This window comes from Manis pentadactyla, chromosome 15 (assembly GCF_030020395.1).
Source record: "Manis pentadactyla isolate mManPen7 chromosome 15, mManPen7.hap1, whole genome shotgun sequence".
NCBI classification, from domain to species: Eukaryota; Metazoa; Chordata; class Mammalia; order Pholidota; family Manidae; genus Manis; species Manis pentadactyla.
In genome coordinates this window covers 81560153-81582922 of record NC_080033.1, presented here as the reverse complement: position 1 = coordinate 81582922, position 22770 = coordinate 81560153, and the positions used below count along the sequence as shown (strand labels likewise).

At 52.5% G+C, this 22770-nt stretch overlaps 3 protein-coding genes and 1 long non-coding RNA gene across 5 annotated transcripts in view; 2 read left to right on the top strand and 2 right to left on the bottom strand.

Moving 5' to 3' along the window:
• ZCCHC14 (zinc finger CCHC-type containing 14) overlaps window positions 1–8642 on the top strand; it is a 61558-nt gene extending 52916 nt beyond the window's left edge. For both annotated transcript variants that reach the window (XM_036924191.2, XM_036924190.2), the window contains 2 exons: window positions 14–1444; window positions 2516–8642. In XM_036924191.2, coding sequence (XP_036780086.2) covers window positions 14–1444; window positions 2516–2571 — 1487 coding nt within the window. In that variant the 3' untranslated portion in view covers window positions 2572–8642. The remainder of the gene's footprint in view (window positions 1–13; window positions 1445–2515) is intronic.
• MAP1LC3B (microtubule associated protein 1 light chain 3 beta) lies at window positions 8464–17198 on the bottom strand. Its single transcript, XM_036924198.2, has 4 exons — window positions 17028–17198; window positions 11764–11819; window positions 9528–9634; window positions 8464–8905 (listed from the first exon to the last, which is right to left on the bottom strand). Exons 1-4 carry the CDS (start codon window positions 17065–17067, stop codon window positions 8731–8733), a joined length of 378 nt encoding a protein of 125 aa, XP_036780093.1. The 5' UTR covers window positions 17068–17198; the 3' UTR covers window positions 8464–8730.
• Window positions 17199–17296: 98 nt separating this feature from the next.
• Window positions 17297–22770, top strand: part of FBXO31 (F-box protein 31) — a 37524-nt gene continuing 32050 nt past the window's right edge. The window contains exon 1 of the mRNA XM_036924196.2: window positions 17297–17313. The gene's annotated coding sequence lies outside the window, so the exon portion shown is untranslated. The remainder of the gene's footprint in view (window positions 17314–22770) is intronic.
• Window positions 18932–22768, bottom strand: LOC118931597 (uncharacterized). The gene is made up of 3 exons (XR_005032448.2): window positions 22518–22768; window positions 22019–22160; window positions 18932–20405 (listed from the first exon to the last, which is right to left on the bottom strand). It is a non-coding gene; the product is annotated as an uncharacterized LOC118931597 (long non-coding RNA).

Here is a 22770-nt window from a genome sequence, read left to right as displayed (position 1 = left end):
TCTCCACCCCCAGGTGTGGAGGTGCACATAGAGGGCTCCGAGAAGGAGAAGCCCGTGATGCTTCTGAGTCACTTCCCCTCAAGCTCGGCCAGGCCCACGGCCCAGGTCCTCCCTGTGCAGAACGAGGCAGGCTCCAGCCCCGCGGGCCCCCGCGCCCTGCCTCCACAGCTGCTGCCCGCAGCCTCACACGTGGCGCCCATCCGGGTGCTCAGTGCCGTGCACAAGTCTGACCGGGGCGGTGCAGATGTGCCGCTCCTCCCGCCCTCTGTGCGCTCACTGCTGTCCCTGGACGACAGGGGAAAAAGCTCCGGGCCCAGGAGCAGCCTCAAGGTGGACAAGAGCTTTGGCAACGCCGTGATGGATGTGCTGCCAGTGAGCGCCCCGCACCAGCCCCTGCAGGTCCTCTCGGGGCTCGCTGAGAGCAGCCCCGTGTCGCCCGCCGTCTCCTTTGGTCCCCGGGCCAAAGTTGTTCCCGCATCCGCGCTGGACCGGGTGATGAAGCCGGCCCAGCCGCCGGCCCTGGTGGAGACCAGCAGTGCCACCTCGGGGTCCCCGAGTACGGTCTTCCACGTGGCCCGGCCACCCATCAAGCTGCTGGTGTCTTCATCTGTCCCTGTGGATTCTGCCATTTCTGGGCAAACTTCCTGTTCCAGCAGCGTGCAAATGAGCGTGGCCCCTGCCATAGTCACGCCGCGGACGGCTCTGTATGCTGCCAGCACCACAGCTGCCTTCTCTGCGATGGGCGGTGTGCCCGTGGGCCCCCTGCCGGGCAGCTTCTGTGCGAACAGCAGCACTGCCGCCTCCAGCGGCCACCCCTCCACGTCCTTCGCCAGCATGGCCCCTGTGCCCGGCTGCCCGGCCCCCAGCTCCAGCCCCGCGCTCTCCTCGGTCCCTGAAAGCAGCTTCTACAGTGGGGGTGGTGGGGGCTCCCCGGGGGCCGCCCCCGCCCCGAGCCACCACCACCACCACCACCACCCCCAGCCGCCCGCCCCGCCGCCCGCACCCCCGCCTGGCTGCGTTGTGTGCACCTCGTGTGGCTGCAGTGGGAGCTGTGGCTCAGGCGGCCTGACCGTCAGCTATGCCAACTACTTCCAGCACCCGTTCTCGGGCCCGTCCGTCTTCCCCTTTCCCTTCCTGCCCTTCAGCCCAGTGTGCGGCAGCGGCTACGTGGGCGCTCAGCAGTACGGTGGCGCCTTCCCGCTGGTGCACTCGCCCTACGGCGGCGGTGTGGGCCCCGAGCCTGTGCTGGGCGGCCAGTCAGCCTTCGCCGTGCCGCCCGTGCAGGGCTTCATGGCAGGCGCGGCTGGCGTGTACCAGGCCCAGGGGCTGGCGGGCAGCGGTTCTGGCCACAAGAAGGGTGGGAATCTCTCGTGCTACAACTGCGGGGCCACCGGCCACCGCGCTCAGGACTGCAAGCAGCCGTCCATGGACTTCAACCGGCAAGGTAACAGTGGCTCCGGGGCTCCCAGGTGGGCCGGGCTGTGCCGGCCGGCAGGGCAGCTGCCTGGAGGAGGAATAGGCATGGAGGTGTCCTTTTCATGATGATTATAGTAAATTGTCTTTTCAAAGCAAAAAGTAATTTTTTGAATGCTCTGTGAGTGCAGCCCCTGAAAGCCTGTTACTCTGGCTCTCGGGCTGCCCCCCGCTCCTCCTGGTCCAGACGGGACCGGCCAGCTGCAGGCGCTGAGGGCTGCCCGGGCCCCCCCCACCCCCTCCACCCCGGTCTGGTAGGTCTTGCCTCGTGGCCATGACCAGGGGCGCAAGTGCAGGTGGTCTGCGCCAGCCCTGGGGCTCGGCTGACAGCCTTGGGCCTGGCATTCTGCCCCTCCAGGGGCCGAGGCTGTGTGAGGCCATCGTGCACAGGGTGGCACCTCTTTGCTCCCCCATTTCCCATTCACTCGTTTTTGGTCTCCTTTCATCGAACTCGAGTGTGTGTCTGGTGTGGTCGTCACAAGGACTCGTTCTTGCTGTTTGCCTTGGTGAGAAGAGTGATCTGGGCATTGGGAACGCTGCTCGCAGCTCTGCGCTTATCCCCGGGCAGCCTTCAGAGGCCACTTGGTCGCCATAGACTTGTGAGGGTTGCTCCAGACCCACCCAAGCACCCGAGTCCCCCCAGAGCGCTTTAAAGAAAAAGCAGTTGGACTCAGTAGGTCTGGTGGCAGGTGAGGGGCCTGTGGGCTGTGGCCGCCACTGTTGATGGAGCCAGTGCTGCATCTCCTGCAGCAAGCCCAGAGCCTGTGGGGGTGGCCAGGCTCCCTGGCCCCGGTCCCCGGAAAGGTGCCCAGCTGGTGCCGTCTGACTCCTGAAGAATGAGAGGGGTGGAGGCCATTTCACCCCTCAGTCTGAGTTGATAAGCTCATAACATAGCGGTGGGTAGCTGGGAGTAGTTACAACAGGTGGTCTAGATTTCCAGCACCTGAACCCTGACCAGTGGCTCTGGAAAGAGCTTTGGACAGATGGATTGTGGTAATTCTAGTGATTCAAATCCGATTTCTTTTCTTCCCCCTCTCTCTAGGTACTTTTAGGTTGAAATATGCCCCTCCAGCAGAAAGTCTGGACCCCACAGACTGATACTTTTCACTGGCAACAGAACACTATTAAGCCATGGAGACATAAGGAAACCTAAATGCAAAACTGAGAAGTCTAGTTGCTGTTGAGCTTAATATTTTAATCCAAAGGTGCTTTACTTTACTAGACTGGATAGAACATCTAGCGTAGGAGTGCATCCAACTCAGTTTTATTGCCAAAATCCTAGATTGGAGCTTGATGTCAGGACTTGCCTAGTGGGTCCCTGCACCCGTGGCTGCCATGCGGAGACCTCCCTCCCGTCTCCTCAAGAGCATTGCGTCACCGGGCCTTCTAGGCGCACAAGTAATTCCAGGGCAGCTACATGAGCTCGGAACCGAAGACTGAAGGTTGGAGTTCTCTGAGTGGAGTTCCACCAGTCGGACTTGACATCCCTGGGTGAGGGGAGATGTCGCCTTCGTTCTGTTTGTTCTGTTTTGTTTTCTGTTCCTAATGTGGTTAGGCACTAATCTCTGGGCTTTTTAAGGATTGCACTACAGAAGAATGTAAACTGATGTCAATCTCTGCAGCTCTGGGGGCAAGCTCCCCGAGACCAGTCAGTGCAAGGCTCCCGAGCACCTGTTCTCACGGAGCCGGCACCAGCGGGCCGCGCGGCTCAGCGCACAGCGGATGTGAGCATCGCCCTCCCTCCTCCAGACACTCGTAGCCGGTTCAGGTTTTTAATTTCTTCTGCAAATAAATCTAAACTACATTATTAAATAGAGATAGTTACTCACAACAAGGGTCCAAGTCCCAGAGAATCCCTGCTTGTCCACGCGTTGAGAACGCCTTCCTTCCCAGCTCTCCAGCAGCCTGGAGGGCCGTTCTCTGCCAGACGACGGAGCTCCTGTGGGGACACCGTGACAGCGTGGCCTTTGCGAGCTGGCTCTGCCTGGATGCTCCCTGTCCTGAGCAAAAGTTGCAGTTCTTTTATCCCACACGGACTTGGCACGGGCCCCAAGGTGCACTGCTAATGATTCACACTCGAGACGGACATTCCGACAATAACACAGCCCTCAAAGTTTGCTCTAAGGAGCAAAAGATTTGAAATTTTCTCCATCAGCTTCTTTTGTATCAGGCCATGTTTTAATAGTTCTGTTGAAAATTACCTGGAAAACTACAGTAGAAAGTGGCAAGACTCGAGAGAGGCCACACGGCCAGGGCGGAGCCGTGAGGCCCACGAAACCCGCTTCTGTCATGGCGGGGGGTCGAGCCCGGCCACGCCCTCAGTTTCAGTCCCATTGCGACAGAAGCCTTTGTCTAGGCCTGAAATCTAGAGACTCAACATCTTCAAGGCCAATGGGAATTTTCTGCTCATTTTAAATGCTAAAGCCGTTAGTATTAAAATACCGATTGGTAAGTCCTTGCCCAGGGATTTTCCAGTTGAATATTTATTTAAAAAAAGGAAAATCATAATATTCAGAGCATTCTTAAAATGAGACAATCCACCTCATGCAAAGTTGGTGTAAATTAAAAGAATACCCTAGAATTTGAGGCAGTGCGATGTGAGGCTTCAAATTGTGATGGAACTACAGCAGGAAAAATGAGAGGCTTGTGGAAGAGTCTTATTTCAGTAGGGTTTTATTTCTATGCAACTCAGGATTGACAGGCCTGTGTGTTCTTGCCTGTCTTCCCGGCACGCAGTGTTCCGTATGGTTCTGAGGTAACGGTGATGCTTACAGCAGCTCTTCCGGGGGGCCCTTAATTACACCCGTCACAAATGCCACAGGAACGGGAACCAACACAGCTTCGCCTTAAAGAGCACTAGACCGGGACTTGTGTTATTTTCAAGGAAGACATAGGGTGTTCGTTGATGTTTACGATTTTACTATTTCTGAAGGCCTTTACGGTGGCCTGGATATGTGCTGAGAGCCAAACTTTTCAATTTTTTGGTTTTTTTAAACAAAGAAATATTTTAAATAAATCCTATTTCAACACAGTGAAATTGTTGGAAACTGTCTCATAACAAAAGAAAAAAATGATATTTAGGTTTTTTGTTGTAGTGGTCAATATTGGGAATGAAGGTGTCTGTTATAACTGTTTTGGTAAATACTAGAGGTTTGTGTTAAATGCAAAAATTAAACTTTGATTTGAAGTATGACATTCGAACTGAGGTAAATAAGTTTAGAAGTTGTATGGCTGTTTCAGGCATCAAAGGTCTTAGGAAAATCCCCGTGGTCTTTGAAGGTCTGTGCCACGTGACCCCTCCAGGGAGGCCGCTCCCGGCTGAGAACTGCGGGACGTAGGCAGGAGGCCCAAGCACACAGGTCGTTGAGCCGCCGGCCCGTGCGGCGAGGCCCAGTGACCCCCACGTGGATTCAGAGTTCTTGCCGGAGGTGGTGTCTGGAGCTCCCCTGCAGAGCGGCCAGGCAGGAAGCCTGAAGGGCACCTGGAGGTCCTCAGAAGACGTCCTCGTCAGGCGGGACGCCCCGGCCTGGCCTTTCCATTCAGCCGGCCACCAAACGGCCGTGAAGTCGTGGGCTCTGTTTGCAATGCTGTGGTGACCAGGTAGGTGTGGCTGCAGCCGCTCTGTGCGTCTGTCAGGAGTTTCTAACCTTGTTTATCTCCAGGAATGGGAAACATGGGGTGTACGAGTCCAAGTAGAATACAATGTTGGGAGAAAACTAGTTCATCTTCTTTGTTTTTTAAGAAAAACACTCAATTTTCTACCTTCCTGATTTTTACTTCATAGTAATATTGAAAACTAAAGTGTTTAAAAGTTAAAACTTCATTGATAAAGAGCACTGAGGAAATGGGAGCGAGCACTTAAAAGTAAGGACAGAATTATTTTCCTGAAGGCAGATATGTGAGTATTAAAGAAAAACCAGCATCTCTCATCTCCAAGACTCCGGGAGTCGGCGTGTTGGCGCGGGAGTGAGCAGGCTCCGGGTGTCACTCGCTAGAGGCCCGGGCCCCTTGCACCCCACCTGCCAGGCGCCCCCGTGGCGGGGGGCCCTGCCCACGCCCCAGTGTGTCGCTTCCCGTCCCTGTGGCGGCCCAACAGATGCCTTGCCAGCTCGATGACACACCGACGACGGGGGGCGGCCTGTGCCGAGGAGTCTCACAGGCTGTGCGGGGAGCCGCGTGCCTGCCCAGCCTGCCCACCTGTCCCAGAGGGTGAGCCTGTGGGGCCCCAGCAGCCGCCATCCTTCCTGGGGTGTGGCTGATGCCCACGGAGCTGTGACACGGGTTCCAAAGGCTCAGGCACTGACAAGTCCCAAGGTTCTGGATGAAAGCGATCTTTAATCGACACTCAACAAAACTAGTACCTTGCTGACTGGGGCCGAAGGTCACGGCTCCCGCACTGTCTGGAGGGGCCGTTGGCAGCCCAGTGCTGTGAGCAGCTGTCACGCTGACGCCCCTCTGTGCACCGTGGCCTTGGTACGGACACTGATGACCTCGTGAACTCAAGAATCTTCACAGCTTCTACTGGACATGTTTTCTTTATAGGAATGAAGGAAAATTCTCCCATTTTTGAGCCATTCTTTTATGTCAGTTCTACAGAATTGCATGTAACTTTATAAATATTTTTAAAAGATATAGTTTTGTAAATATTTAATATTCTGCTAATTTGATTTTGAATTGTAAATGTCAAGTATTCTGTTTTTGGGGTTTTTATGTTTTATTATACTTTGTTAAAAAGGAGAAATTGTACATTTTTAGAATGTTTTTATGAGTAAAATTTAATGTACTGAAAATAAAAAATTTTAAAAAAGCTGTTAAGGTCTTTTGTCTTATAGAATAGGAAGCACATGCTTTTTCAAAATAAACTGCAGTTCTTGTTGATCTCCGAGCTAGGGAGTCAGCCCCTTCTGCCTTCTTACAGCTCACAAAAGGGGCACCTGGCTCTTAAATCTATTTTCTACAAAGTTTCCCAGGTTTTTTAAAAAAAACCCACTATGAACAAATCTGGATTCTTAACTTGGTGTTTGAAGATGTTCCAGCTTTAGGTTCCATAAAAAGCCAGGATTGGCATTAACAAAACTCACGTGTCTTCCGAACACTTCCAGGTGTGTGAACACAGGCATCGGATGCCATGCCCGCACCCTGGACTGGGTACCCTGGCAGCCCAACGAGCACATGCTGGCCCAGGACTGGGGTCTCGCCGGGCCCAGCACTGGAGTTCCAGGGCCTCTGCCCCCACAGAGGGCCCGGTCTTTTGGACCTCCTGGTCTGGGCAGGCCAGTGTCCCCCGCAGAAGCCACGTGAATGCACATGCGGTTCCAAGCACGGGCAGGGCTCCCACTGGGTAAACGGAGTCGGGACAGCCGGGCCCTCCGGTCCCTGCCAGCGGCCCCCCTCTGATGGGAGAGTCTGGGCTGTCAGGGGAACCTTGCAGGTTGGGCCTCTGCAGACTGGCATGTGTGCACAGACTGAGCAGGAACTCAGGAACATGAGCCTCTCAGCTGGCTCATGTTTTTCCAGAAATGTCCAAGTGCCTACCTCCATTTGAGTTGGGTCCAGAGCTTTCCATGAGTAACTGCCCACCACTTGGCTGGTATGCGTTCAGTATCTTTACCTGATAACCCCCCACATGGTTCCCGAGCTGCGGGCCACGTGCTGCACACATCCTGCTATTCAGAGCAGTGGGGTTTCAGGTGTGTATTCCCTAAACCACTGAGATCCCACATGCACTCTCATCTGTGGCATGTAAGAGAGTTTAGTTTTGTGAAGATGAGAACAGGTGGCAGGACCTTGGCCAAGGTGAGGGTGTCCTGACCAGGCAGACCTTCAGAGGTGGGTGCCTCCCCTGACTGACTGCTCCCCTCACCTAGCAAAACCAGCCTCGCTGCTCTTAGGAAGGAAACTGCCCACTTGGCGTTGAGAGGTCAGCACACAGGATCGCTTCCAAGTCTCAAATACTGACCCATTAAATTGAGCTTTGATATCACAGCTTGTAGTTGTCTTCAGTCACCTTAGTTTGTTAAAAATGTACTTGCTTTGAAGATCCTATAGAGTGACCACCCACTAATGTGGGGTATAAGTCAATCCTCCAGACATGGTTTTTTTCTTTTTTTTAAAAGCTGAATTTCTTATAGGAGTCTTATTGATCACACAGTGGTTACAAGAATGTTAGATATAAGGATGTATACAATCTAAACAAGACAGGCTAATTAAGGATTTACATCACGTAAGAACAGTCGAAGCTAGCCATGTGGACAGATGCGTGCAGTCGGGGAAGCAGTGATGAGAGGTGGGGACTGAGGGCCGACAGGCAGTGATACTGCCTTTCCTTCCATGAAACAGGTAAAGGTGTTCCACACACGTCCAAACACACAAGGGTAAACCTGACCTGTCACGTGTACAGTCCAGTGGTCTGTGGTCTCTTCTGCAACTTGCCCATGGACACAGCATGCAGCCAACCCCATGCAGGGAGCAGGGAGCATTGTTTATTCTAGCTGACCTTGGAAAACTGCCATGGTCCTGAAGAATGGTGTGGAAAACCTGCTGGTTTCTCTACCAAAATGGGCACAAGTTTGAGCTCTTAGAACCCTAATCAGAAGAAATGCCACTCTTTTCTCTGGGCCTTTTTGAGAAACTAGACCAAAATTATAAAGAATTCAAGGTTCCTTCCAAGCAACGGTGTTTTTTGTGTTACTGTCCACAGAGCTCCCAGCCTCACCAGAGCGTTGATCTAGGGCACTACTGTGTGCACTCCCACTCAACCCTTTTTGCCAACTTTTATGGCAAATACATTTTGGTGGGGGCTACACTTGACAACTTACACATACACATACTCTTATAGAGGTTTCTCCAGATGAGTAGAAACCCTTCTATATAAAGTTGGCCAGTTCCATGAACCCAGAGAGGAGACTTGACGGCTCTCTCAATGCTCAAACCACAGGTTCCTACTGGGGAAACAGCATTAAAAGTAACTTGGTCTATTTTATTGGCAACTTAGAATGCAAAGTACTTTATTTTTAAACGAAATTTGAAAACAAAACAGCCTAGGTTAAATGATGTAGTTTTCCAAAGCTAATGTCCTCATCTGGAGCTCAGTTTTTCTGCGTGATGTACAAAAACAACTTCCTAAAACTCCTAGGCGGGTAACACTACTGTTTGGTGATCTCAGATTAGATGAACTGATCAGTCTCAGTTGGTGACATCCCTTTTCTCCCCTGGGAAGGGTTTTAAAAATTCTAGAGCAGATGCATTTTTCTAGTCTTACACGGAGCATTTCCTCCCAAATGTCTCCTGAGAGGCGTACACCATGTACAGGAATCCGTCTGCATCCTTCTCGCGCTCATACACTTCAGAAATCGGCGTGGACACACTCACCATGCTGTGTCCGTTCACTAACAGGAAGAAGGCTTGATTCGCGTTGAGCTGTAAGCGCCTTCTATTGAGAGAAAACAATGTGAAGAAATACTGATACATCAATAAATAGAAAGCTCGTGTAAAAATATCACCCACCCTTGATCAGTTAAACAGTGTAACGATTTTGCAAATGCTGCTTCTGGCAAAACAGAGTGCATTCCTTAACAGTGACAACTCAAATTTTTTATAAAAGCATAGAACATTTTTGATGATTATATCCATGATCAATGTTGGTGATAACTGGTAGATTTATTCTTCCAGAAGCCAGTTTAAACTAGTATGCTGTCTGGACAGCCATTAGTGTCGAATATGAGAAAAAGCAGCTCAAAATATAATTTACAAACAAAGGTCTAAGCTGGTGCAATTTATTACTGTTGGTTGTACCAGGTCTGCATTCTTTTGTAAATTTTACTATACAACACTTGGAGCTTTTCTGATTAAGAGACATCTGCGCTAGATGTCATGACGAATGAGTCAGAGGCACATGAAGCCCAGCAGGTGAAAAATATAAACACTCAGGAAAAAACGGCTTAATAGTTTTATTAAGCTTGCATAAATTTTAACCAGTACTAAAGATTTATCTGTAAGTCTGATAAAGACTGAGAAATTAAAAAAAAGAAATTAAATAAAAAGTGATTAAATACCTAATTATCTTGATGAGTTCACTCATGTTGACATGATCAGGTACAAGGAACTTGGTTTTATCCAGGACAGGAAGCTGCTTCTCACCCTTGTATCGTTCTATTATAACCTAGAAAAGAAGTCAGAGGAGAGGGTTGCAAACAGCCATTAACAATGAAGGCCAGAATACTTCCTGTGTCGTCACTGGCACACGACAAAACAGGTTTCAGGGCAGCACAGTTGCTCGTTTCCTCAAAGCTCTCCTGTGAAAAGTGATCACTAACTAGCTTAGACTCCGTCCTTACAAGCACAGCACTTGAGACAGGGCGGCTGCCTCCAGGGAGGTGGGCAGGCTGGTTGCAGAGTGGGGAGAAAACTGTTATTTGGAACCATGAAAGTATACAAATTACCTAGTCAGGCCCCAAGTCCTACCAGAGCAGAGGCCGGGGCCCAGCTACAGAGGTAACGGTGCTAATTTATCCAATCCCAGTGGCACCGTGGCCACACAAGGCACTCTGACGAGTGTGGGGCTGACTTACGGCAGGAGAGCATCTTACTAGACACATTTCTCCATGACGGGGGCTCTGGAGATGGACTTGGTGAAAGACTTGAAGAGCCTTTCATTTAGATATTTTCAGTATTGAATGAATTTAGAAGTCAAGAATCTGGAACTATGCAGGGAATAACTGATGCACACCCATTAGCTCCTCGCCATACTTCCTTTCCACAGAGAGAAAAAAGCCTTGTTTTTCCAGCTCTGGGCCCATCAAAGCCTGACACAGCCGGGATGGCCTCCAGGCCTCCCTTGGCCTTACCGAGTGCTGCAGACCTCTTCCGAGTATGGCAGCTCCACCCGTCACAGCGACGGACAGAGAAGTGTGACATCTCTACCTGCTCGCTGCCCCATGGCGGGGCCTGCCGAGGCCCTGGGTGAGGCTGCGTGAGGCTGCCGTCGCCTTCCCTGCAGGGCCCGCAGCCTATCTGCTGGGCGTGTTCAGAACACACAGCTGCAAGAGCGCACCGGCGGCAGTCAGAGTCAGAGGCACTCCAGACAGCGGACCTCCGGCCCCAGGGGCCGCGGCGGGAGCCCCAGCCAGAGGATGCAGGCAGGACCTGCAGGAAGAGAGCCCGGACGACCGAGCGTCCACCCTGTTCGCAGCAGCAGCTCCTGCTCACGTTCTCAGGGCCGAGAGAATGTACATGGTCGGACTTGTACTAGCAGAAGAGATGACCCGTAGGTACACGATATTCACGTGTCAGACGGAGGCTGTGGTACAAACCCTGGCAGCATGGGGGGCTGGCCTTTATCTCTGATGGCCAGCACCTGCTAGCGAAGGCTCAGCACGAACTCAACAGGTGAGGGAAACCTTAAAATTAAGGAAATTCCTCAGAAGGCTCACTCGCAGGCCATATACGGACCCCCAGTGCGAGGACAGACTGTGAGATTCCGGGCCTGTCTGGGGACAGCAGAGCACGGTCTTCACCGGAGCGACCACGGCATCCACAGCAGGTGGGGCCTGCTGAGCAGCCTGTCCCTTCCTTCTGGTGGCCTGGTAGCCCGACCCCCACATCCTCCGTCACCTTGCTGCTCGCTTTGGTGTGAGATGACCAGTCAGAGGGCCACAGATTCTGCGGCTCTCGGGACGCTGGCGGGACTGCACGTTCCAGCCTCCGCAGAACTTCCTTAGAGGTCTTTAGAATACGCTGGAACTTTCACCCACCAAACTTCCCCACCACCACAAAGCTCTTCCCAAGGCCCAGTGCTGCGTGCAACTGCGGGAGGCATCCCGAGAGCGCCTGGTACCCCGCACCTCGGGCCTGAGCTCGGCCTGCCTCTCTCCACACCCAGCGCTCCAGCAGAAAGCTCGCCAAGGCCTGCCACCCGAGGTCTGGGGCAGGGCGCGCTGCTGGCCGGGCGTGGCGGTGCCCTTCTGAGGCCCTCAGCAGGCAAGGAGGAGATGCTCTTTCCATCGCATCCCAGACAAAAGGAGGCGGCGGCGCTTCTCTGGGGCGTCAGAAGCCCGAGCCTGGCACGCGCAGTGCCGCCGGCGCCCCGAGAGCCGCCGAGTCTGTTTCCTAGAGAGGACGGGCCTTCCTCCCGCGGACAGACATGCAACGGGGAGGGGCGCGCTCAGGGCAGGCGGGGGCAGAGCGCGACCACCCGCAGCCGCCACACACGCGGAGCCCCATCGGTCAAGGGGCCGACACTCGGGGCACGTTCTCTGGAGCAGAGCGCCCCCCACGCCCGGGCCCACCTACCGGGATCTTGGTGGCGTGCTGCTCTCGGATGAGCCGGACATCTTCCACTCTCTGCTCTGCAAAGGAGGAAGACACAGCGTTGTCAGGGCCCACAGGCCGCCCCCGCCCTGCGTGCTTCCCGATCGCCCGTCCTTGGCCCGGCAGCGTGACGCAGCCCCCGCATCCTTCCAGAACCGAGAGGAGCCTGACGCCGACACCGCGTGGCTGGCAAAGGCAGTTTACATGGGAACCAGCACACACGGCCCTGCGGTTTAGGACACAAGCCCAGGAGTGCCGAATTCCTGGTTTTGGAAGTTTGGGACCCCAGGTTTGTAGTCAGATGTAATCAGATTACATGTGTGGTTTTATCAGTTCTTTAAAATTTTCCAGTTTAAGTTCGTATAGAAATCCATTAAAGCCATAGGCTCCTCAATGTACTTTTCTCTTACTGCTTCCAGCTTTCTAATGATACAAGGCTTAAAAAGGAAAGAAACTGCCCAAGAGAAAGGAATAGGGGGAAAAAAGAATGCCCTATTTGAGTTCTAAATAGCTTTGCTCCGTACCCAAAAGAAATAAAAGTTTAAAGCACAAAGTCTACTGTTGAGCATCCTTGTGATGATACCTCTGTATTCTTCCCCTTAATATAATCACATATTTCTATTCTCAACAGGTGTACTAGGCTCTCTGGGGAACACACGAAAACAGCAAACCAGTCAGTTCTCTACAAGGCAACAACTGGACCCACACATCGTCTATAGGGCGACAGGCGAGCGTGGGATCAAGATGGCATTAATTAAAGCTTTCCAACAAAACCTTTGCATCACCTTGATTTACTATGATGGGATCCATTCTCATGGTACTTGCAAATAAATTGACCAAATTGTGAATTTTCTGAGAAAGGCTTATACTGGTGGCTCCAAAAAAAGATGCTATGACCTATATAAACATGAATTCATTCTAAATCATTGCCAAATTTGGTTTTTTAAAAACATTTTAGTATCATTCTTCACAAAAGCTACTGAAATAATTCCCCTGTTCAAGTACAAACATAGATTCCATTTCCTATTCAACATTTCTCAATCAGCTTCTAAGACAAATCACTAAATAAAAAACATAACATGCTAGAGGCAACGACTACAAACTTGTGGATTCCTATCAGTGCATAATCCTAGTCCAGACACGAGGATAAAGTTTAGCTATTAATAGGAACCTTAGCCTGATACTGTGATCGACAAGAAATACATATTTGGTGCTGACGAAGAGCTCTCCGAATCCTCGGAATTTCATCCTTGACAAGAGTGGTAAAGGTATCTTGTTCGTAACAGGCCCCTTTCAACCACACGCGAGTTTGTTAATGAGGTGACTTTCAGGAGCCGTAAGGATGGGGGCTGGTTGCCAGGCAGCCGACTCCCACACCTGATGGGGCTCTGAGAGCTTCCAGGTGCTGGTGAATGGCGCCCACCAAACCCCGCCAGGACGGAAGCTCCTGGGCTCGGGGCTCTTCCAGAACCCACTCTGTATTTCTTCTCCAAGTTGTCCCTTCGTATCCTTTATTGTCCTTTGCAATAACCTAGTCAGGTCAATGGTTTGCCTGAATTCTGTGAGCCACTGAAGCAGTCAAACGTGAGGGGGTCCCAGGAACCTCCGATTCACTGGCAGCTGGTCAGAAGCACAGGTGACACCACGCACTTGCCATCAGTGTGTGATGTGGGGTGGGGGTGAGGTGGGGCCGTCTTGGGAGATGGAGCCCCTCACCGGCTGGGTCTGGAACCATCCCCACTGTCAGACTGGTGTTAAACGGCAGGACACTCGGCACCCGCAGGCCTGGTGTCAGGCGGAGCGGTCCGGCAAGGCACTGAGAGTGGGGGGGCAGGGTTCCTTGGGTGTCCTCTGAACCCCTCTCTATGTCTGAGGGGCTGCCTCTCAGCTCCAACACCTGTCCCTAAGTATGTCCCCAGGAAAGGGGCTCTGCCATCCAGCCCCGGCCACCAGCCCTCTTCACCACAGAAGACTCTATTCTGTCACGGCAGAGCATTCCAGAGGGTGGGGGAAATCACGATCGATTCAACTAGCGAGTATATGGTACCTCATACAGCCTGAGAGATGCTTAACCACTTAAAGGGAGTCCTAATAAATCTAAAAGGTAAGTGGAAACATTTAGGCAGACAGGGGAGAGATTATTTCATACAAGGAAACAGGTTTATTTTGGTCAAGTGGAGAAGGCAAAACCAGACAGGCTTTAGGTGCAAGGCTTCAAAGTAAGAAACTCTAGTGGCAAACGTTTATCCGGGCTGTCCCTTTGTATCCTTTATTGTCCTTTGCAATAACCTAGTCTGGTCAAGTATGGCCCAAAGAAAGACAAAACTGATTCTTCTTAGTAAAGGTGGGAAAATACACAGGAAGACAGAGTGGCTTCCATGAGGCGGGAAGAGCGGCCCCAAAGCCCGGATGACTGTTGGGCCTGCAGGGATGGGGTAACTGGCCGCCCAGTACCTCACTGTTTCTGAGCCGACAGCCTCTAGACAGAGGTTAACTGTCAGCTTGCTGTGTTGCCAAGTCAAAGGCACACAGGGGGAGGGGCTCTCTCAGTCGGCTCCTTAATGCCGTGATGATCTGTTTGCCTCCTGTCTTCCCCCCGGGCTCAGGTTCCTACAGAGACGGTCAAGAAACCAACTGAAGGCTATAAAATGGAAATAAATACCGCCCCAAATACCTACCAAGATAACTTTCCCAGATTCCGTGTCCTATCGCTCAGAACCTTACAAGCCTTACAGACCCATAAAAATAGAGAATAGGAGCCTCAGATGTCTTATTTTACTAACAGCATTTGCAAAATTGCTTTAAGGTTCCCTAGGACATTTAAAGTCGGATTTTGCTCTCACACACACGGTCCAAGTGAAACGGAAGCGTGATTATTTCCCCCATCTATGTAAATCATAGATGCAACGGAATGCCCAGCCCAAGGGAGGCACAGCTCCAGCTCACGCAGCGCCACCAGGCGTCGGCACAGACCTCACTCTTCAGCCCACCGATCAGAGAAGGCGAACCAACACAACGTCCCCAAGACACGCAAGCCCTTTCGTAATTAAAGGAGAAATGTAAGGCCGGTTCGCCTCGTTAAATCAACTGGGGCAGCCCCAGAAGATGGAGCAAAATCGCTACTTTGAGAAGACAGAATGCAAGATTATTTGCTCAAATACAATTCTGGAGGTTGTAAGATGTTTCAGAACATCCGCAAGGGCACACAGTGCCGCCCGACTCGGCCGGGGCCCACTCCGCGGGACGGAGCGCGCGGCTGCCCGCTGAGGGCGGGGGTGGGGGGGTCCCGCAGGCGGCACACGCGCAAGTCCAGACGCGGCCACTAGGCGGCCGGCGCTCCACCCGGGGCCCCGCCCGGCCTCCGCGGCGACAGGAGGGTTGTTTAGGGTGAGTCCCGATCTCCATCCTGTTAGAAGGTATCAGCAGAGCTTTATTCTATTTTAAATTATAAACTCACTCACTGGAAGGCGAAGCCCTGCTCAAACTACCCGGGGCTGGTCTCAGGTTCCGGAAGGGCTCTCCCGAGACCTCTCCCACCGCCTGTGCCACGTCTCTGCACCCTGTCAGGCACTAGGCACCACCACGGCCATCAGGGGCAGGAAAGGGCAGCAGCCATTAAATGACATTTGATACTTTTCTGCAAAATGACGACTGAAAAATCTTTTAAAAAGGGAAGGGGCAGGAGGAGCAACGGTGAGCTAAGAGGAAAGCCCAGAAATTCAGCATAGATAACATAAACTAATGGGTAAAAAACCGAGGCTTTCCGCTGAGTTGCCCCCAGGGCCACCAGTCACAGGAGAATTCCTTCCAATTCATTAGAACGGGCTCATCTCACTTTGCCTACTCTTAATACCTAATGTACAGAGGCTTTTCCAGAAAGACTTAAAAACACTCTTAGCTAAAGGATTAAATGCCTAGAGTTGTGGTCATGAGAAGACGGGCATCTTTCCCCACACGAATGTCCCTGGGGTAACTTTCAACTGCCAGAGTCGGTGAGGATGGAGGCCGAGCTCAGGGAGGCTGCGCTCGCCGCTGCGAGGAAAAGCTGGGCCAGGTGAAGATCACTAGGGCGGCGAGGAGAAAATTCCCAGCAACAAAGGCACGTCCAGGTCTTGCTAACCAGCAAGCTGCCTCAAGAGGCCTTTGAAAAGACTATGCCTGGCAGACCAACCAGAATTTCCTGAAGCTTCTCAGGCAGAAGAAATCAAGTAATGATCAACAATGAGGCCTGCAAACCATACATACCCAAGCTCCAGGAACGCTCGGTGCTTCCTAGATTCTAGAAAACCAGACAAAAAAGTGGACACAGTATCAGTTTAAATCCTCAAGGAGATGCCACAGGGAACGGGAACGCGCTGGCCCTGGAAGGGCCCCATGCTTCCAGAGCTGCCAGAAACGAGCCCTGCAAAGAGAGGGCCAGGGCGGTCGCGTTGTCACTGCAGTTTTCTTACGAGAACCGCTAATCACTTCCTTATCATTTTTGCGGAGTAGTAAATATTGAGATAATGTGTTTGGTTTCAGTTTCCACCAAACGCCAGTAACCCTAAGTTGGGTTTCCAGCCTGAACTGGGAGAGAACTGATTTATTTACCGCTGGTGTCAAAGTTGGAATATAATGGCCAGGAAGAAAGCCACACGCCGCAGTCCCCGCTACAAGCAGGACGGGGGAGTCCCGCCGCCACGGCGCAGCGGAGGTGCAGGGCTGGCCCGCGGCGCGGCTGGGCGTCCACTCCCCCAGCGAGGTGACCACGTGCGGCGGACACTTCCCTGAGGATGATTCACTGGCATTCTAGTGTCGCCACCTCCAAGGCCCTGTCACGGCCTGGCGTCCGAGGCCAGCCTCCCCGTCGAGCCTCTTCCCGGGGCTGCGTTCTTTGGAAGAACAGCAGCCCCCCGGGACCGGAGGCAGACGAGGCTCTCGCGCAAACAACTGGCCCATGGCCGGAGGGGCCGAAAAGTGATTCAGCACCGCCGCCAGCGCCCCGGCCCGGGACCCAAGCGCGGGCCCCCGGCCCTCCCCCGAAGCCGTGCCGGCCCAGCCCCCGCCGGCGCCCGGCCCACGGCCTCCGGCCCTCCCGAGTGCACTGCCGCCCGTCGCATCCCCGCCTTCCGCCGGCCCGCGGCCCTCGCCGCCCACGGCCTCCCGGTCCCTGCCTCGGCCCCCGGCCCCGCCGGCCCGCGACCCTCGCTGCCCACGGCCTCCCGGTCCCCGCCTCGGCCCGCGGCCCTCGTCGTCGCGACCCCCACCGAAGGTGCGGCGCTGCTTGAAGGTCTTCTCCGACGGCATGGCGCGCGGGGCTGGTCGGGGCGGCGCGGCGAAGGGTCCTGGCTGCTCCGGGCGGCGGCGGCTCCGGCTGCGGCAACAGCGACTTCCCTTGTGTCTCCTCGGTCCGCAGCCCCGTCAGGTGACCCGTACGGCGCTCGGGGGCGGGGCTGAGAGCGGCCGTCGGCGCCGCCATGGCGGGCGTGGCGGAAGCTGGCCGGGCGCGTGCGCGCATGCGTGGGGGTTCGGGCGCGCGGTGCGTGGCTGCGGGTACGTGGTGCGGGTGCTCGGGGCGACGTGCGTGCGTGTCGCTTTCTGGAAATAAAGCGGTCCCGGAACGCGGCGGCCTTGGGGCTGCAGGCTGTGTCCCGGGGACCGTGCTCTGCGCGCCGCGCGCGGGGCTCCTTCCGCTCTGGAGCCTCCCTCCTACGCGGTCCCGGCCCGCAGCTGCCCGGTAGAGGTGTGCTCCGGTCTGGCCCGGGGGACGTCCGCCTCCCTGTCGGGCCAGCGCTTGGACCCGACGCTGCAGCCGTCGGGGACCCCGTGTGGCCCTGAAGGAGCGTCCCGGCCTCCCCAGGGCCGAGCCCCAACGCTCACACTAACCGGCTGTGCGACCTTGAGTAAGGTGCCATTTCTCTGAGCCTCAGGCCCATTCCTAAAAGGGCAGTCACCCTCCTGAACTCTTTCTCATGAGCAGCAAATAGGGGCCTCAAGAGTACAGCTCACGCTGCACCGGGTCCCTACCCTGCAGTCAGGGCCCTTTGGTCTGAGGAGCGCGTATCTATAAACAAGCCCTGGAATCTTCGGCTGTTTTTGCTCTTATTAGCTAATGCTTTGACTGATTACCATACTTCCAGGCCTTCTGAGTTTGCAAGAGTCATTCTTATATGCTCGTTTGGTAAAGCACTTGGATTGCGCTAATATTACAAATATGCAAAACATACAGAAATCTATTTCTTAAAGTGGTTTTAATATAGCTGGGATTTCTTTCCCTATCGAGAAGCCAGTATTGTTGCAGATCCTTGTATAATTGTTCACCACCACCAGAACAATGTTATTAATTGTAGCTCTTTATTTTGCCACCGTTTACAAAAGAAAACACCGCATTTGTGCATGTGTCACTCTGTTCCAGTTTTTTTCCCCCTCTATCACAGTTGTGTACCTTGAAGATCTTTGATAGTTAATAGTGAATAAAGAAGGGCACTTAAACGTCCCATCTGTTTTCCAAAGTTACAGTGGAAGGTTTTAAGCTCCGAGAGTTCTATCTTGGTTGTTTTGTATTCATTCTAGGAAGACTGAGGAAAAAAATTCAGTCAGTGCTCATTATGTACCTGCTTCCTGCCAGATACAGAAATGACGGGGTTTGAGGTCTTAAAGGAGAGCATGGACTGTGTGTTGCTTTCTTCTCTGCATTTTTTTAGTGTTACGTATTGACTGGTGAGGCTTTCTGGGCTTAATTGCCACTTTGTAAGAAATGGACTTTTCCTTCTCTTGCTGGACAACTGTTCTAAATGCAAGAAAAGGGAAAAAAATCTTTATCTGGCATATGGAGATGGGAGGGAGGGGATAGAGCGTTTCATATTTTCCAGTCCCTTAGACATCCAGAGAGCTTTACCGTGTTACCCCAGGTTTTAGGTTCACCACCTTAGGGATCAGCCTCAGTGGCTATGTAACTATGGGACAGGATTGCTCTGTGATTTTCAAGTACTGAAGTCCATATTTGTAGTGGCTGTTACTGGCTGTTACAATTCTACCCCAGCCTTGAATTCCTACTTGAATCTAAAACCACACACCCATACGTTTCTCAGAAGACCGTCCAAGTGGGTTGGTGTATAAAGGTGTTTTATAAGCATAATCTCCATGGAAGCATATTCATGTAAATACTATATAAATTACATGTAAAATTTATTAATTTATATTCATATGCAAATAAAATCAATGAAGTTCATGTAACTTTTGAAAACAAGTGTGTTTCGGTGTATGAAAAATTCCGTATGCCCCCACAATATTCAGTGGTAAATCAGTATTTCAGTTATTGCATTATTTTAAGCCAGTTAATGTAAGCATAGTATGATTTATTTTTAAGTGAATAACAAATATCACTGTTCTTGAAATAGTCCATATAAAGTAGAAAAGCAAGAACACATCTTTAAATTCAGTGTTTTCCCCAGGAATCTCATGGTGCTTTTAAACTATCGAACAAGCATTCTAGAAAGCCAAGCAGTGTCAGTTAGATAACTCCCACCCTGTTCGTTTTTTCATAACATGACGTAATTGCCGGGGAAATAGTGTAACCGCTGAAAATAGAACACAGCGTCCCAGCACTATGATGTAACATGGCTGGAAATGATGCTGTCGCTCTTTCTAAGCCCCCGTCCAAGCAGGCGTGAGGCGTTAACCTGCAGTACAGAACAGGAGTGTTTTTTGCCACACTCAACATGGAAGGCAAGTCACGCGGAGAGCTTGCCCAGCCCCTGGGGCCTGCCCGGCCAGTCCCGCCTCTCCTCTTTCTGGTTGGAAGACACCGGCCACCCTCCAGGCTGTCTGGGTAGCCATTGGCTGGGAGTCCATCAGTCCCGTGTCATCGCCTTGCTCTTTAGAACAAGTAAACAAACAAGTATTGCTCAAGAGGAGCCCCGAGCTATTTTCAGAAAGGACTCGGTTGGGAGGATTTTGGAGTTGACGCTCCGTACGTAGGTCGCAGTCTTAGGAGTCTCCCTGGGTGCTCCGAGGTGTGGGAGCCGAGGCATCCTCTCCCAGGGAGGCTCTCCCGGGTGGGCAACTCAGAAATCGCAAACTCGCTCTGGCAGCAAAGCCGTCGTGAGTCACCCAGGCGCTCCCATCATTTCAGAGAATACCTGATGGACTGACTGGCTGACTTCCACTGGTTTTCTGTTTGCTTGTTTAATTCTAAACAAATTCTGAAAGATTGCTGCTCGCCCTGCCTCTGCCCTTATATGGGACCGTCTAGGGCTGCGACAGCTGAAACTCGGCTGGCCCTCTTCTTTTGAGCTGTGAGCCTCTTGTTCAGCTTTTGAGTGTCTCCCTTCCTTCCGTTCACCTTAACTGTTTCCTCTGAGCAGTGCGTAAGATGCCATTTTTGGCATCCAGATTCTGAAAACCGGTATGGGTAGTAAATACAGTTTCCTTAAGTCCAAGAAACACAGCTTCCCGTGACCTTTCAGGTGACCTACTGAAAAATGCGCCATCCTGTACTGTACTGATTTCCTTAGATGCGGTTCCTTTTCACTAACAAAGAGCTCATTACTGTGGCCTCTTCAGAATGTTAGAACAAACCATCCATTTTTCCTTCTTTTAGTATGAATGCTTCCTCCTTAGGGTTCTTTGTAAAGGAGACAGTTCTGTAGAAGGGATGATAGAGGTGTTGTTCAAGGGCGAACAAAGCTCTCAGGGTTCAGTGTATCATCGTTGCCAGCTGCACACTCTTTCCCCCTGGGTCCCCCCTCCCCTGCAGATGGGTCACTCCATAGCCATCCCTGTCTTTCTGTTCCTGTCAGCACTAATTCAGTCCCTCAACACCGTGGGGTGGGACAGTGTGCAACGTCTTCTGGTATTCCTGCTCTCGAGGACACACAGATGTGTCTTCTTAATGCACAGTTGCAAAATCCAAATTATCTAAATGTAGAGTAGTTTAACCATTCTTCTAAAGTCAGAGATTTAACCAGATTATTTTGCACCTTAAAAAAACTCTAAACTCCTGAAGGAGAGAGTTGTACCTTATTAATAGGACCTAGTAGGGGGTAGATCACGTAAAAAAAGAAAAACTGGAATAGAACAGTGGCAAGGATTATGCTTTAGAATCTCTGGATCCACGCAGAACAGCACAGACCAGTCAGGCATTATGTCAATATTCATTACATTGCTTGATCCACATGTGCCTGCTGAGGAACTTGCTTAGGTCTTGATGTGATAATCCATTGTCCTCTCTAGATCTGTTGGGTACCTGTTCTTCAATTTTTAGCCTTTTAGCCACTTTGTTTATTCTTTTTTTAGTTCAACAAACATTTATTCAGTGGACATTCATTGATAGATGATGTATGTTTGCAGATCTGTCATATGGCAGGGTAGGTATCTAGTAAGGCTTGTACAGAAGGAAGCCAGTGTTTATAACAGAACAAAATGGTGGGGCTGTAATAAGGGGTCATCCTTCCTAGAAGGGGAAGCCCTTTGAGGATGAGGAGGATGGGGATGGGGTGTTTGATGGCACAGACTGGGGAGATGGGTTTCCTGGCAGAGGAGACAGTTGAGCAAAAATGAGAGATGTGAGGCATGGGAGTTCGGAGTGTCAGGGTGTGGGAACCTGAGACTAAGCCTGGCTGGGAGGTTAGGACCAGATTGTGGGGTACATGACAGAAGAAGTCAATGGGGCCATTAAATACATTTAAATAGATGAGTGACACAATGAATCTGCTTTGTTTATGCGTTGCTATCAAAGGAAGAGAGTTTTGGGAACAGTGTGGAGGATCAGGTGGGATTGGGGAGGTCACTTGGATGTTGTTTTCCAATGGTGTGGACCCGCGATGGTCAAGATTTGAACTAAGACGTGTTGTATTGTTTTGTCAGAAGACGCACTTCCCTGTTTATTGGATTCCATATTCCAGGGTAGGCAGCCCTATTTGCTGCTTCCAGACCTCCATATGGAGGTGGTGGTGAATAGTCATGAATTTATGGAGGCTGGGTTCAGGGAACGGGCAGGTCACTCATTTTCTCTTTGATCAGTCAGACCCCCCCTAGGGTATGTGTGTGGGTTCTTAGTTTCCATTTAGGCCCGGGGCAACTCCTCCAGCACTTGAGAGTGTGAGGTGAGTGCTGACTACAGCGGAGTCGGGCAGCCTTCTAGTGAACCGTTCCTGTAGCCACCTCCCCACCCCCGGCCCTCCTTTCTGGAAACAACCCAAAGCAACAGTTTCTGGTTATCATGACCTGTTGAAGGTCAGGAGGTGGCATTACTTACTCCCGCCAGGTGTGCGAGGCCCTCTAGAGCACGTGTGCCCTGGAGCACCGCAAACGGTAGCCAGAAACACCAGCCAGATCCCCAGGGTGGCACAGGGCTGGTGGTCCGGCTCGGCAGCCAGCTGGTCTCCCTCTCCTCCTCACTGCAGGAAGGGTAGAAATGAGTGATGTGCATTCTTAGATAAAAGACGGCTGATGGGCACCATTCGGGGTTCTATACGACTTACTTCGCCCCACTGGCCACCCAATCAGCCTTCTGTGCCCAGAGGTCCTGGGGTCTATCCTGGGGGATTTTGGGGACACTAGTGAGGGTGGCGTTAAGTGGGTGAGTAGCAGAGGGGGATCCTCCGTGGCGTCCTGGGGAGTCCTCTGGGGCCTGCCGGGGGCTCCCAGGGGAGTCCTCAGGCGGCTGTCATGCCCAGAGGCGTCCCACGGGGGGCCCCTAGCGCAGTGGGGAGAGCGTCAGCCCGCGCTCTGCAGGTGGGAGGCTGGGTCCTCACGTGCACGTCCCGGGTCAGGAAGGGGCGGACTTCGCGCGTTTGTGGGTGACATTCTTTTACTGTGCTCCGTCCGGGCGCTGGACGGGTCCCTCAGGCCTCAGGTGGGCGGAGGCTGGGGGCGCGGGGGGCAGCAGGCCGGGGGGAGAGGGTCCTGCTGACCCCTCCGCGGGAAAAGGGGGCCGGGGCTCCGCAGGGAGGGAGCCTCTGCTGGTTCCTCCTGGTGGGCGGGGCCGAGCCGGGGCGGGCGGCGTGG

What these genes read in the sequence shown, in the direction of transcription:
- MAP1LC3B (XM_036924198.2), bottom strand. Translation starts at nt 17,067, where the DNA reads ATGCCGTCGGAGAAGACCTTCAAGCAGCGCCGCACCTTCG. An exon ending in CAAGCAGCGCCGCACCTTCG is followed by an intron (nt 11,820 to 17,027) that starts GTGGGGGTCGCG and finishes CCTCCTTTGCAG; the next exon opens with AGCAGAGAGTGGAAGATGTC. An exon ending in GAACTCATCAAGATAATTAG is followed by an intron (nt 8,906 to 9,527) that starts GTATTTAATCAC and finishes TTCTCTCAATAG; the next exon opens with AAGGCGCTTACAGCTCAACG.